At 43.5% G+C, this 10,627-nt stretch overlaps 1 protein-coding gene across 1 annotated transcript in view; it reads right to left on the bottom strand.

The window, feature by feature from the left end:
* Positions 1–2: 2 nt before the first annotated feature.
* Positions 3–10,627, bottom strand: part of DCAF7 (DDB1 and CUL4 associated factor 7) — an 11,054-nt gene continuing 429 nt past the window's right edge. Inside the window, exons 2-7 of the mRNA XM_010008093.1 lie at positions 4,262–4,420; positions 3,779–3,890; positions 2,595–2,713; positions 1,409–1,618; positions 697–814; positions 3–183 (exon numbers count right to left, since the gene is read on the bottom strand). Coding sequence (XP_010006395.1) covers positions 11–183; positions 697–814; positions 1,409–1,618; positions 2,595–2,713; positions 3,779–3,890; positions 4,262–4,420 — 891 coding nt within the window. The 3' untranslated portion in view covers positions 3–10. The remainder of the gene's footprint in view (positions 184–696; positions 815–1,408; positions 1,619–2,594; positions 2,714–3,778; positions 3,891–4,261; positions 4,421–10,627) is intronic.

Here is a 10,627-nt window from a genome sequence, read left to right on the forward strand (position 1 = left end):
GGCAGTAATGTTACACTCTCAAGATCTCCAGGCAGTTGTTGTAGCAGATAGCTATCCAGTCTGGCTGAGTCGATGCCCACTGTACATTGTTGATTTCTCCCTCTGCTGTGTAGGCCAAGATAGGGTCCTCAATGGCACGAGGCATCTGCTGAATATCCCAGATGAGAGCCTGATGGTCATCAGCTGCACGTGGAAAAGAAAAGCAGAGGTAGAATCAAAGCCTAACAACATCTCCATACATGGCTACTAACAAGCATGCAGCCCAAGCAGCTCATTAGGATGTGGCTGCTGCAGTCCCCATGAGTATTTCAGCCAGAGATAGAATGATACAACTGTGCTCCAACAAAATAAGCTTGGATCATTATACATTATCCAGGACAGAGCTGAAAACCAAATGATCACTGGAACTTGTATCAATTGAAAACATTGAAATAGTAGACTGCAAAAAACTAAGGGGCACTAAAATAATATGGCTGAGCCAAAGCAGACACAGTTTGGGCACTGAGCTCACTAATTCCATACAATAATCTGTGCCTACTTCCATTAGAAATGTAAGGAAGTCATTAATAAAGGGCTTCTAAGCTGCAGGGATTCTTTAGCAAAAGGCAGGCAGAGAACTGCATAAACTTCTGGAGGGAGAGGATTTTGCAGATGCAGTGAAAGAGTCCCAGGGATTCACCAAGGGATCACACTTACCTGCTGTACAAATGTGGCAGGAAGAATGAGGTGCCCAAGCAATTCCATTTACACATGCTCTGTGGTTGTTTAACCTGGCAACAGGAGTGCAGGGAACCCTGACATCTAGAATAACAACCTTCAGAAACAAAAACAACTATATTAACAGCTGGCATTTTTTTGTTCCTTCAGAAAACCAAGACTTTTCAGCCAAGGCTATAAAAACAGTCCTTTCCTGAAGGATGGGGTTGGCAAGCAAGCACTGCTCTCAGAGAAGAGCTTCCAGCTTGTTAGTGTGTCTCAAGAGGAGTCAGACCTCACAGGGAGGGCCTGGGAGTTACACAGAAGAGCAAATGAATTATGCTTCCCTGAAGCAGCACAGGTGACAAATGAAGATGTGCTGCCTCGGCTGCTGAGCTGAGACAGAGCAAAGTGAGTAAAACACTTGCAGTTCAGTTGATGTGAAAACTGTTGCTCTGCTGGCTCACAGACCCCTCTTAAAAACCAGATTAAATGCATACAAGCCACGGGGATCTTCAAGTTTACAATGCCAACTACTTTTAACTCCTACTGAAATTGATGCACTAAGGATTGGTCCTGAATGATACCCCAGGTACTGACACTGCCCTTTACTTTAAAGGACTTTAAAGGACGGCTTCCTAATTACTACCAAAACACCTCCCAAGAAAATCAGACCCACTAGTACCTACAGGAGAGAAGCCACCACCCTCACCTCCATGCCATCCATGGCCATTGTAGCAAGATAGTTGGGATCCTGCTTATTCCAGCAGAGCCGGAGCAGCGGGTGGTGCTGGGGGTCCTCATAAATGATGGTGCTGTGCTCCAGGTGCCGAAGATCAAACATCCTCACTGAGCCATCTGCTCCAACTGAAGCAAACATGTCTCTGCCCCCACCTGCACGGCTGAAGGCGATGTCATACACCTGCTCAGCAAGAGGGCAGGAAAACAGCACCTTAATTCAGGGAGAACACACTGGCTCCTCATTAGCAGCAACACGGATTTCCCATGGGCACAGCAGAGCTATTTGTGACACGTTCTGGCAAATATTTAATGTTCCTGAGAAGTTTTTATTTATCACACTTAACAAAAGGAGAGGAAAAGACTTTGAAGAGTTGGATCATTATAGGGTCATTCACCAAAATTCAACATATCAATTACCCAGGCTCAGATTTTTTTACATTAATTACTGAGAAGTAATTTAATGTTAAAAGGAAAGAATCCTCCGAGTTGTTTATTGCCTTTCATATGCAGTTGATCTCAATTTCACTTTGATGTTTTACCTCATTTTTCTAAAACATTTATGAATCCCAGACTGGTTTGGGTTGGAAGGACCTTAAAGATCACCCAGTCCCACCCCCTGCATGGGCAGGGACACCTCCCACCAGCCCAGGTTGTTCCAAGCCCCATCCAACCTGCCCTTCAACACTTCCAGGGGTGGAGAAGCAGCCACAGCTTCCCTGGGCAACCTGTTCCATTGTCTCATAACCTAGTGAAACAAACTTATTTTCAAGTCCAGATTCTATGAGTAAACAGAGCACTTTTTGGAGCCAATAGGAGTTTCAGTGAGACACTGGAACAGCCTCCCACGGGAAGTGGTGGATTCTCCTCCATTGGATAGTTTGAAGACTCAGCTTGACAGGGTGCTGGGCCATCTCATTTAGACAATATATTATCTAGAAAGATAGGACCAGATGATCCTTGAGGTCACTCATTTCCAACCTGGCATTCTACAATAGTACAGCTTTAGTTTGGCCCTCAGAGCTGCGTATCTTCATCTTGGATAAATTATCTTTTTGGACCATCAGATTATTCAAGAAAAAGGGGGAAAACCAGGGAAGTTCTGTTCTTTTTCTACCTCTTAAAAATATGCAAAGTAAACAATCAAAAAAAGCCATCACCTCTTTGTCATGTGCAATAAGCTGTGTCTTCACGTGACCAGAGACCAGATTGACTCTTCCCAGAACCTGTCCTGTCTCCAGACCCCAAATAGTGCAGGTTGTGTCAATACTAGAGGTACCTGAAACAAAAACAACCTCTGTTACCAAGATTAATATTCTCACAAATTATTTAATCACTCACTGGAATGATGTAATCTCCAACATCTACAGATCAAAATAGCTCCAAGAACAGCATACAATTTAAATCAAGAATGTCAAACAGCCAGCAACCTACCATGCATTTCAATGACCCAAACCTTTTAGCTGCAGAAATAGTCTTCCACACAGGAATCAAGTGTAAATAGCTCGTGTCTACTTCAATTTATTCAGCAGCCTGATGCAATGCTGAGATGAACTTTCCCATCCTGTAAGTCTCCTGTGCATGTCAAAACCCAAATTCAATCGTAGTGTTGCAATAGTACATTATTATTATTATCATCATCATCATTATTATTATTATTAACTGATTGTTTCTGTGGGGCTAGCAGTAAAGCTCTTAAGAGATGAGAGATGCAACACACAAAACATAAATCATGTAGTAAATAATTACTAAGACATATTATCATTGTTAATCTCTGGGCAAATCCCCCTGACATCAATGGCTGTACTCTCCTGGGAAACAAGCCTGCTGGATCAGCCATCTTGGATTCACAATTTGTCCCAAAGGCTGTAATTAAACCTTAAGCATCCAGCCCCCTCCTCCAGCTGAATTAAAGCTGCTGTAATGCCTTCACTAGAAAAAAAGCTTGATATATGGTCCTCTATCCACACCACAACAAGCTGAAGTCTGTCACAGATCATACATATCATTGCTCAGCACTACACAACAGCTCAGCAGCCCTAAAGACTCAAGACTCCCTGTCTGCAAATCAGGAACATCCCCAGTGCAACTGGAATGAGCCATTCTGTACTGGTCAGGGCACCTTTCAATGCAACAAAGTGTCCATGAGCTGCTCCAGTTTTTTTATCTGTAACCTAAAATGGCAGCTTGTGATGTAGAAGTTTCTCCACTACTTTGTTATCAGACGAACCAGTGGACAGGCAGCGACAGAGCAGTGAGTCCTGCAGTCTGCAGAGTCCAGATTTCAGACTAAATTCAAAAGTCTTTTCCATACCAAAAATATGTAGCATTCTGTCAGTCTCACCTAGAAGGTAAGGATCCACTTCATTCCAGTCAAATGATGTTAGTGGAGCACAGAAATCAGAGTTCTTGTTATTGTTCAGCAAACACTCCAGCCGGGTCTCTGTTTCACCCACCTTGAAAAAAGTGAAACATCTGACTTAAAAAGCAACATCACACAACTTGTTCCACAAGGTGTTAATCCTGAGCTGATTTCCTCTCAGTTTTACATCCTAAAACTCTGGAAAACACAATAATCATCTTAAGCTTCAACAAGGTGATTAAAAAAGCAACCACCACTGCTTCTCCTACAGCCACCATGTCCAGACATGCCATTGCAGTGAAAAAACAAATTATCAAGAGCTCTGACTTGATTTGATGCCTTAACCTCCACGCTGGAGGAAGGGCAAGACACCCAGAAAGCCAAAGAACTCACTTCAAAAAATGTGATCAATATGCAGCACAATTAGCATGATGGTTTCTCTTGTTCTAGGGAGGATTAACTCACCCTCCAGACTCGCAGGTAGTCCCCACTGGTTGCCAGCAGGTCTGGATACACTCCCTTGGTGTCTGGGATCCACATAAGCTTTGTGGTAGGGTAGGGGTGATCAAAGGTGTTCCTGCAAATGAACTCTGAACTCTCCTCATCCAAACCAACAAGCTGTACCTGTAAGAAGCCATATTGAAAAGAAAGCATTTTATCAGAATACTCATTTATAATGACAGCATTAAGACTGGGTGTGTTTCACCTCCCACAGCTTCAAGGACAGTTGACCATCATGTCACTGGAATGAGAAACCACTAAAGCTTTGCTCTCTAGCTGGGCCTTGTAAGCAAGGTGAAGGACACACAATCACCACAGTGCTTCACTTTAAAAGATGGCCTCAAATGAATCAAAATCTAATGCTAAAAGATTGATCCTTGTCTTCTTCTCCACACTGCACAGCCTGGTTTAAAATCACAGACATGAACTGCACACTTTTCCAACTAATCTTTAACTGCACTGATGCTGACCATGTAATCTTCAGAGAGCAGGACAAGCTGTGGTTTGCACCAAAACCACCCACAAAGAATGCCCCTATCATGGGGTTCTTGGCCCTGCAGACTGTGACAGATCATGCTGGCCAGCCATCAAACTGTTCCCAGCAACACAGACTGAAACATTCCATGACGACTGGATGGAACTGAGATGCAGATTAACCACATCCCAGAGAAAGTAAAACAGAATTCAAGCTTCTTTTTTTAAAAAAAAAATAAATTAGGAAGCTAAAATCTTTACATAATTATTCATATATTGTGTGTGAAATGACCAAGAAAGCAGGTCTGCTGAAAGATTTTGGGTAACCGAAATCCAAATTAGGGGTATTTTTGGCCACTAATGTGACAGTGGGAAGGGCTAACTCTTCCAGTTGTGAGCATGATGCAAGACAGAGCAAACAAGAAACTATCTTCACATAGCTTGCTCATGACAACACCTCAATAATGCCTGAAGTCCCAGACATGATGTTATTATAAAAATATTGACATGTCAGAAAGTGCTCAGTGAACAATATGGTGCTGGGAGGAGGAGTCACTGAGCAGTGACTGCAGGACCTAAACAGGATGAAAGCCCCACTGTGTTAAATGCTGTTCAAACACAAACATCAGTGGGGACAACTCAGTGTAATTCATTTGTAAACTGCTCCCAGCAGGAACTTCCTAGTACTTTCCACACAGCAGCTCCCTCCCCTCCTGGAAACAGTGGCTTAATGGACTTTTTCTAAGATGTTCATCTAGAAAAATCCTAAATATTCTGGGATAAGCAATTTGGTTAATAAACTACACATTTGAACTAGATCAGAAACCTACTGTATTTTTTTCCCCACATAACAGGAAAACAACACATGCTTCAGTGGATCTTAAACTGTAACATGAACAGTTAAGAGTCCATTAAGAGATGTTCCTAACAAACGCAGACCTTGCCCACTGCCACAAAAGATCCATCCTTTCCACCAACAAACCCTACAAGACACATCCAAGTATGGGTTTAAATACTGTGTATTTGTTGCTTTGCACTCTTTATTCCAGCCACTCATTCCACTTCACACTCCAGCATGAATCAGTCAAGCATCTCCCAGTCTTCTGAAGTGATTGACAAATAGCTTCTAACTCCTTTAGGGATCAGAAATACTAAGCGGATTTTACAAAGGGAGCAAATTGTCCTTGGTGACAGAAAATCTTGTGGCAAGGTCAGGATCAGAAGACAAATGACCTCTAATCATTTCCCCTCCTTTGCTAATGCTGTTTTCAGCTCACTAGGAGTGAATTAAGCCTACACAAAGCAATCAACACAATCACAAGCAGAAGCAAATCTCCAACAGCAAAGAACCCTGACTGACATATCCCTGCACTGCATATTCATGTTTAACCCTCCTCAGGGCAGAAGAAAAAGCAAGGATTGTTTAGCAGTCTAATAATAGGTTTGTGATCTTTGACATTTTTAGGTGCAGGGCAGGTCAGAGAACAGGAACTGCAGCAGCAAACTCAGAGATCCTGGTAACTGCTGAAGATCAGGTGTGTGACACTGACAGTCAGAGCTGACAGCAGTCTCTGGGAACTGAGCAGGGGGCACTGGTCTGCCAGTGTCTCTGTCCTGGAGACACCAGCAGGAGCAGCAAATACTGCTTGAGAAGCTCTCTTCTTTCCTAGCTCAGCATATCCCAAGGTGTGACTCTTCTGACTTGCTCACAGACAGGGATTACAGCATCTCTCTATGTGCAGGCTGAGCACAAGGAGATGGAAGATGGAATTGTTTTCAGGGTGCTGATTATATTTGAGCCCTGTCCCTCCTTCCTGCAAGTGAGGCAGGACTTGCTGCTGCCAACTACAGCACCAAGAGGTGCCTGAACAGGTTGCCCAGGGAAGCTGTGGCTGCTCCTCCATCCCTGGCAGTGTTGAAAGGCAGGTTGGATGGGGCTTGGAGCAACCTGGTCTAGTCAGAGGCGTCCCTGCCCATGCAGCGGGGTTGGAACTAGATGATCTTTAAGGTCCTTTACAACTCAAACCATTCTGTGATTTCAAGTCCAGCCCAGGTAAGACTGAGGTGATGCCAGCAGGGGAGTAATGTCAGTCAGGACACAAACTGAATCATTCTACATCTACTTCTAACTCATTCCAGTGGGCAAATGAGGACACGTGTGTTCCATCTGCATTAGTTTTGCAATTATGTTACATCAGTAGGGAGGAATGATAAATAATTATTTGTTTCTCCAATACATCAAGATAGGCTAAAATTGGATGTGGATTTTCCTATCACAATACAAGCTTTTATCAAAGTAATTAATTGCAACAGCACAGTTGAATAAAGTGGTGCCTTTAATTAGCATTCCTTAGCTCCTAAAAAAAAGTCATCTCTCCCACATGATCCAAAAGAATTAGACATAGAATTAAACGATGCAGAATTTGGGAACAGCTTCCTTCTTTTTCTTGCATGGCTTAAGGAAAAGTGAAGTAAGTTCACAGTACTTTTTTAAAAAACCCCACTATATCCCTTGTTAATTAACAACTCCTAAGAACAACATTTCACCATTATTTTCAGGTCACACACTATCAGAAAGGTCTCACTGCACCAATTAATCTTCAACATGCAATCCATTTTCCTTTGCAGCTCTAAACCTTACAGAAAATTGACCCTCTGCTAGAACAACCCCCTGAATGTTCTCTGAGTTGAGGCTCTGTTCAGGAGAAGGTGGCAACCTGGGAAGCACGTGGCCAGAACCTGTCAGGCTGCCCCAGAGATGGGAGCAGTGCACAGCATCACTCTCTAAAACTGGACACCAGGTTTGTCTTGCAGATAGATCCCAAATTCAGCCTTCCCTGATGTTTTCCACACATCATTTCTGATCCATGAAGCCAGTCAGGAGCCTGCAGAACAGTGAGAGGAATGAACATCTCCATTTCATTCCCTCCCATTACACCAGTCATCAGCAAGACTGTATCAAGGCTGGCAGCAGTTTCCTGACCCAAGAAGTTTAGGAAACACTACCCCAAACAACTGTAATAAGTGACTGGTGGGGGCCCCATCCCTGGAGACATTCAAGGTCAGGCTTGATGGGGCTCTAAGCAATCTGGTCTAGCTGGGAGATGTCCCTGCTTATTGGAGGGGGGTTGGACTAGATGACCTGCACAGGTTCCTTCCAACCAAAGACATTCCACCATCTCTCTTGGAGCAATTATTTGATCTGCAAAGGTGCTGAAACAAAACTCCTTTGGGATTCCAACAGTTGTTGGCAATGAGCTTCCTGGTTTGTTACACAGCTGGTTAATGTGGGGGCTGAGAGGTGAGGAGAGCTTGGGAACTGAGGATGGCAATAAATTATGGCCTGGCAGTCAACAGATTTGAATTCCCCACAAAACTGAGGTGTAAGAAGCCATTTGATATGTGTAACTCATCAGTACTTCAAGCTCTGGTAACTACTACAGACAAAAAATAAATAAATCACAGAGACAAATGAGATAAGAATCTCTCCCTTTCTCTCACTGTCATTTGTTCTGCTGCAACCAGCACTTGGTGCACAAAGTCTTTTTAAAAGCACCTTTTTAAAAGCAACTCTAAATCAGAAGAGTAATAAGGAAAAGGTTTATTCAGCTATTTGGTTAGGTTTTTAAAAAGCTAGAATTGCCATCCCCAACTTTATTTATATTTTTTTTTTTTTAATATGTGAAGAGTAAGGAAGAAAGCCAGTTACTGGGAACAAACAGTTGCAACATCAGAAACAGGAATGTTGTTTGGAGTTTGTGAGAAATCTCTCAAGATTATGAGTGCAAAGAGGAAGCTGAAATTAAAATATGTTTTCATTATCCTTTTAATTAGTACCAACTCTACCTGTAAGTGTATTTTGATGTCAGAAGCTGGCAATAGAGAATATCTCATCTCTTGCAGGGCAAGTTATGCAGGAGAACAAAACTTTCACACATGCCCTGTAAAAATCCTGAATTTCTGCTTGCCCCACAAGTCAGGCTATAAACCCAATTGCTCCAGACCCTTTTGAGCACAGTGGTTTGGGATACTTAAACAGGACAACTTCAGTTCTTTCCCTTTGTTCCTCTAGTTATACCACTGACATGGACAGAGGCTGGAGCTGAACTAGTGTGCCCCTAGCACAACTCTGTCCAAGAATTCCCCATCTGGAGCATGAAGGTATTCCCAGAGTGTTTCAGTATCCTCTAAAACATTCAGCAAAGCTGTGAGAGCCCCAGTAAGATGCCATAAAGACAGTGCAGATGAAACCCCACTCCCAACCTTGTCCTGGTGCCCAAAGTAAAGGAGACAGCACTGTTAGGGTGATGAGGCACTGGAACAGGTTGCCCAGAGCGGTTGTGGAAGCCCCATCCTTGGAGGGGTTCAAGGCCAGGCTGGACAGGGCTTTGTGTAGCCTGGGCTGGTGGGAGGTGTCCCTGCTCATAGCAGGGGTTTGGAACTAGATGATCTTCCAGGTTCCTTCCAACCCAAACGGTTCTGAACACTCTGAGAATTCCAACACAATAACAACACTTAAAACTACAAGCACCCAACAAGAAAACCACAACTCCCCTCCACCACCACTCTTGGAAATACCAGAGACACAGCAAAACCTCTCAGCAAAGTGAAGGTTTTGTTTCACTGCATTTGTTGTACAAGTTGAATTTTTAATTATACAACATCTGTATTTCTATAGCAGCAGCACCCAGACTGGTATCTCATGCTCCTACCATTAGTTTCCAGCTTTTTGCACCACAGAGATCTCACAGCATGTGCTGCTTATATGGGCTGAAGTCAAGAGAATAGTTATTCCTGAAGCTCAGGTCAGGAGATGCCCTGGGGAATATTTACAGACAGCAGTAACTCACACAGTCCTACATGATTTCTGTCTGCAACAACTGTGAGTGTAAAGGGTAGAGAAGAGAGGGGTTGACTCAACTGCTTTACACTTAAAGCCTGAACTGGAAAGCAGACCTGATCACACTGTAATTGAGAGCAACCCCAGGGAATGGTCCAGACTTTTAAGGAAGTCAAGTAACTTAAATGCACATCCCCTTATTAACCAACTCTACCACCTCTAACACATTTGTTATTTTAGCTTCTCAGAGTACAGATTACAAAAACATTTCCAAGTTGTTTTTTAAACACATGAAAAGTTTTCAAGCTCAGGGACCTGCCCTTCCCCAGCTGCACTCCCAGAACCACAGCAATGCTCACCAGCCTGGGAAACGACTCACACAGAGCCAACACACACCTGCTGAACTTCAAAGTGCTCAGGAGAAGTGTCATCTCCAGGACTGCTGCAAGTGCAGGCGTTTAACCACTGCAAGAGATGCCACCCCTGCCTTACCATCACTCCCCCTCATCACATCCTTGCACAAAGTCCAATTCCAACACCACCTTTCTGACATTCTTCTCCACAATCCCTTTTAAACAGCCTGACAAAGCTGCCAAGCACACACACTATAAACACACAAAGCTGTGTTTGCAAACCCTTAGTTTCACACGAAATTCAGGATGCTCTGTAGCTACACCCATTTCCTTCTCTCTCTTCCAATTACATGAGTTCACTGTATCAGACAAGCACATTAAAGTCTGCTCTGAACTGACTGCACAAGAGTTTGGAGGTGAAATCACGGTCTCCAGGACCAGGGTAAAGTTCTCTGCTCACACCTGGCAGGGAAGCACTGAAGATACGTCAGGCCTTGTTACACTCTTGTTCTCAGTGAAAAGGAAAGGCACTGAGACATCACTGACAGTGGTTTCTAGACTTATGAAAAAAGTTATTACAGCAAGAAAGTCTGACATTTCTAACCATCCCCAACAGCCTGTATGCACACAAGCTTTACTCCTGGCCATAAAACTTCCTTCCTG

Source organism: Chaetura pelagica, unplaced genomic scaffold (assembly GCF_000747805.2).
Source record: "Chaetura pelagica isolate M959 unplaced genomic scaffold, ChaPel_1.0 scaffold520, whole genome shotgun sequence".
Classification (NCBI taxonomy): domain Eukaryota; kingdom Metazoa; phylum Chordata; class Aves; order Apodiformes; family Apodidae; genus Chaetura; species Chaetura pelagica.